Consider the following 5,075-nt stretch of genomic DNA (forward strand, 5'->3'; position numbering starts at 1 on the left):
TTTCTTTCAATGTAATAATAAACAAATGTAACCTGCCTGAGTTGTTCGCTAGCGACCAAAAGCTGTTATATCTTTACTTTGTAGAGTGAAATCTATCGTGGGACATTGAAACATGAACAATTACTATGAGTTACATATGAGAAGCTTTGAAATGGAATAGGATGACTGTGCCAATGTGCTGGGATTTATCTTAAATGTGTTTACATGCTGCATTGTTTTTTTTGGAAATTCTAAACTCTTGTCACTAGGGAAGGCTCCAGGAGGAACAGAATGACTAAGTTATTTTTGTTGTCAAAATAAGTGCTGCCAAAGTTTCTGTCTCATGCTTTGTAAAATTCCATCTGGACACCATGTGATTCCTGCTGTGAGAATATAAAGGACAACACAAAGACGCTGGACTCGGATTCTGCGACCAAATCCAGAACAAAGCTTCGACTCTCATCCAAGCTCCCGGTTACTGGTAAGCTTAAGTAAAATGTTTAGATTTTTAAAACAGTTCTGATTTTGGAAGCGATCTTGTTCGAGCATTTAACATAAAGTTGTTAGGCAACAGATTTGAGACAAATAGAATAATGAAAATAAATATCTGGAATTTCATATTTCAAATCGGCCATTAATTTAATATTATCGGTCATGTTGCCAGGGTATGCCTTTACCAAAATATTTAACGTACAAACAAAAATGAGGGTCAATATTTTGAGAGCGAATCTGACGATGGTCTGGCTTCATTTGAACAATTATAAACAATTATATATATAAATAAAAACAGAAAATGCTGGAAGCACTCAACAGGCCAGGCAGCATCTGCAGAGAGAAACAGAGTAATGAATGAATCTTAGTTGGGTCTTTAAAGCAATTGGATATTGCGCTGAACTCATGTTTTATGGTGACTCTAATTCCCTTTCTGTTACATGGGATTGCACAATTTTAACTAATTCTCTGGAGGTGTCATTCCACAAGTCTGTTCATTTATAATTAAGTATATTAGATTGTGATAAATGGTGTTTCTATTACATGGGATTTCAGAATCATTTGTGTTTTATATTTGGAGTTTATGGGATCTTTTTTTAACCTGTCCTTTCCTTTTCCCCTGGAAAAGCAGATGAGTAGCCTCGATGACAACCCTTGCAATTTGGCATTCCTTTTTAAATGTGCAGATATTTAATAAAAACTTGACATTGGCTCTTACAAAGTACTGGTGGGAGTGAGAACATACATATACTGGAGCAGCTCATGGAACAACTGAAAGGAAAGAAATCAAAGAGGATAAATCATGTTGGCTGCCCTGTCGGCTGTTGTGAGGAGTCAGAGAGGGGATAAATGTTCAGGACCACTACTCTGAACCTCCTTAAAGATACACACTGTGCTGTAGAGTGATCATTGTAAAGCCTCCGCTAAAGAAAGGAGTGAAGAATAAACTGGGCCATTCCAGATCAGTCAGTCTAATGTTAGTTGTGGTAAAACTCTTAAGATTCATAAATCAAGATAAAATGAGCGGGAATTTAGAAGAGCCCTGGGACAATCAAGGACAGCCAGCACAGATTTGGATAAAGCAGGTTTTTCAAATTTCATAGTGTGAACATGCTCATGGCATTAAATATGTCTGTACAGGGAGGAGAGCTCCTCCATTGCTGATCACAGTAAGATATGCAGCCAACAATGTAATTCTAACATGCCCGCTTCTCACACACTGCATTGAGAACAGCAGATATAGTGCCCTCCCATCTCCGCTCAAAGGCCTGGGGTTTGTTTCTGATAACCTGATTATGTTTAAGTTGAGCATCTCACTCAACTTAATTAAACATGCAGGAAACCCCAAAATAATATTTTCATGAATCAGAAAATCAACCCATGATCCGTCAACGAGTCATGTTGCTGCTGCTTGTAGCAGCTCAGGAGTAAAGTTCCTGTCCTCAAATATTTCAGTGAAAAAGATGCAAACATAAACTGGAACAGCATATTTGTACTTGTGTCTACCTCCTCGCTAGAGTTTCATTCTTAGTCGGATCAAGTGCTTTTCACAAACAGATTACTGGAGCACATAATATTTTAAGCATTGTTTAATGAGCATAGCTCACTGCAAATCCAGATATCATCTAGATGTGTTTTTGTAAATGAGAACATGAGTACAGAGCTGAGATGTTTTAAATCTTTGCTCCTTGTATTAAGAGTGTGGGTTTAAATGTTTCACAGGTTCAATGACCAATGGAAAACACTATCAGCCAAGACCTTGCCTCAACAGAGATGGACCAAATACTTTCTACCCCCTCTACTGACAATAGTACAGAAATTGTTGATGATACATCTTATTCACAGTTTATTACACCCTCCCTACATAACGGGTCTGACCAACAATGCAACTTTTTTGTACCATCCCAATATATTTCCAATTTCATCCCAGCTGTCTACAGTGTCATCTTTATCTTGGGATACATTGGGAACAGTGTGGTAATCGCCTTCCTTTGTCATCGCAGTCATTTGAAAACTGTTGCTAACATATACATCATCAACCTAGCAATTGCTGACCTGGTTTTCTTATCCACTCTCCCAATTTGGGCAGTCTATAATGCTACTGGGTACAGTTGGCATTTTGGTTCAGTGATGTGTAAAATATGCAGCTCTCTTGTGTCTCTCAATTTGTACGCCAGTATATATTTCATTATGTGCATGAGTATTGATTGTTACATGGCAATTCTGCACCCTTTTGGATCTCAGTCGAAGAGAACTCTATGCCATGTTCACTGCGTCATAATCCTTGTATGGAGTTTGGCTTTGGTTGCAACCTTTCCAGCCATCTACTTTCAAAGTGCCCATTATATTGAGAAGATGGGAAACACGGTGTGTGAAATGGTTTACCCCCCAAGTAATGCCAATCATTGGTCTGCGGCCATGTCTTTGATGGAAAATACTCTGGGCTTCTTCATTCCCTTCACAGTAATAGGCACGTGCTATAGTTTTGTTGCCTATCATCTGATGAGAATAGAAGTACCAGAAAAAAATAAATGTAAACGAGACAAGGCATTGTGGATGGTGATTGCAGTCGTGTTGGCTTTTTTCATCTGCTGGTTGCCATTTCATGTATTAACATTTATGGATGCATTGTCAAGGCTGAATTTCATTGCTGATTGTCAAACTATCACTATGATCAAAATTGCAATGCCAATCGCCAATTGCCTCGGTTTTGCAAATAGCTGCATCAACCCTTTTATTTACTGCTTTCTGGGAGATCACTTTCAAGTACAGCTATGCGACAAGGCTCAGAGAGGGCCCTCCAGACTCTACAGCCGGGGAAGCTCATCAACCAGAATCAGCAACCCTTCTCACAAGAACTGTGATACAGGGTGTATTGATCTTAATAATTTATGAGGCATTAAATAGATTCAGTGAAGCCAGGATTGCCTCCCAGCCAAGTTTCTACTGATAACCATAGCATTTTAATCTTTAATTTCTATTGGTGTAAAGGTGCCAAAAAAGTGTGCATCTGATGTTAAAATCTAAGGCCTCCACCTATATTGGAAATACAGCATCATGATAATTATAAACTTGTCTTTAAAGATTGCTTAAAATTATAAACTTTTCTATGGAATAATAGATGATTTAGATGATAACTGGGAATTTTCAGGAAATATTCAACCACCAAGTTTGTGTTGCAGCTGAATTCCCAGCATCACGGCCCATACGCGTTGAGCCTTTTGTTTTCACTGATTTTATGTATTTCTGTAAGATGTTCCTCTGTATGAAGTTTCCTTTTTCTCTGTAATGGACAGTAACTAACAATGTATGATCTGCTGCATTATGTAATACATGGAATATTATTCTGTTACTCAGGAGAAACTTGTTTCCTTGCAGTATTAAAGTTTAATCAATGTTAAGTAAACAGAGGAAGAAGATGAGGGCAATTAGAGTTTAATAACTGCACAAGGAAGGAAGACAGGTTTATATAAAAGCTTTCATTTCCTCAGGTTAAGTTTCACTGTTTTTTTGCCTGGATTCACCTCTTAATGCTGTAAATTATTTAACCTTTGAAATCACGTGAGCAGAAGGTTGTTGGTTGGAACATAGTAACTAACAAGTGGAGTTCCTTAAAGTTCCATATTGCGACCATTGCTGTTCAACAATTTTGTTAATAATCTAGAAAAGATCTCAAATAGAGCCATTCTTAAATTTATGGATGCTACAAAAATTGGGTTTAGTATTTCATTGGCTGCAGGCCAATTTAGACAAGTTAGCGAAATGTCATTCTAATGTGAACACATTGGTCCAAATCTTCCTATCTGTGGCTCGTCAGAGATGGGATGCACATTGGGAGATGCTTGTCAGGATCTTGTGGAAGTCCTCATGCACAGACATATGTGAGAATTTCCTAGGAGATTTAATCTTCAGATGGGTTGACTTCCTGCTGCCTGGGACCCTCAATGAATGTTTCAAACCCTGAGCTTGGGGTATAGACTTGGCCCAGATAGGTGGGACTTAACCCACATACTTTTCCTGGAAATGTTATATCGTTTAATACCTGATCTGTCAGCTAGGTAACTCCACAACTGACCACCTGACTACAACCCCACCACCCGACTACTTCCCGACCACCCAACTGGTCCCCCAACTACCCTCTGACCTGATTACTCCAGATCACTGGAATACCCACCAACTTGACTCGACTACCCTCCTTGACCTGACTATCCCCCAACCACCCAACTACCCCCGACTACCTTCTGACCCGAATTAACCGACCCCCTCGACCTGACCTGACTACCCCCCCCCCACCCTGAACACCTGACTACTCCCTGACTTGACCCAATAACACCCTAACCGCCCAACTACCTGCCAATCTGACCCAGATACGCCCCCGACCTGATATCCCCCTGGTCCAGTCAGGTATCCCCTGACGAGCTACCCACTCACCCAACTACCCACTCAGTCAACTCATCTACCTGCCTGCCTACCTACCTCACCCACCTAGCCACCTCACCCATTCACTCATTCATCTACTCACCCATTCACTACCCACACTCATTCATTAAAAGACTGGACCTTTAAAAACTTATCTGAATATGGCAGCTGGTGCCTCCTCCTTC

The 5,075-nt window shown here is 39.9% G+C and overlaps 1 protein-coding gene across 1 annotated transcript; it reads left to right on the forward strand.

Annotated features, from left to right (window-relative positions):
- Positions 1-380: 380 nt before the first annotated feature.
- Positions 381-3,961, forward strand: LOC121281814 (type-2 angiotensin II receptor-like). Its single transcript, XM_041194828.1, has 2 exons — positions 381-460; positions 2,194-3,961. The coding sequence occupies exon 2, from the start codon at positions 2,206-2,208 to the stop codon at positions 3,364-3,366; it is 1,161 nt and encodes a 386-aa protein (XP_041050762.1). The 5' UTR covers positions 381-460; positions 2,194-2,205; the 3' UTR covers positions 3,367-3,961.
- Positions 3,962-5,075: the final 1,114 nt, after the last annotated feature.

Source organism: Carcharodon carcharias, chromosome 9 (genome assembly GCF_017639515.1).
Source record: "Carcharodon carcharias isolate sCarCar2 chromosome 9, sCarCar2.pri, whole genome shotgun sequence".
NCBI lineage: Eukaryota > Metazoa > Chordata > Chondrichthyes > Lamniformes > Lamnidae > Carcharodon > Carcharodon carcharias.

Bases quoted from the DNA above. Each gene is read 5' to 3' on its own strand.
- LOC121281814 (XM_041194828.1), top strand. From the start codon at position 2,206: ATGGAAAACACTATCAGCCAAGACCTTGCCTCAACAGAGATGGACCAA.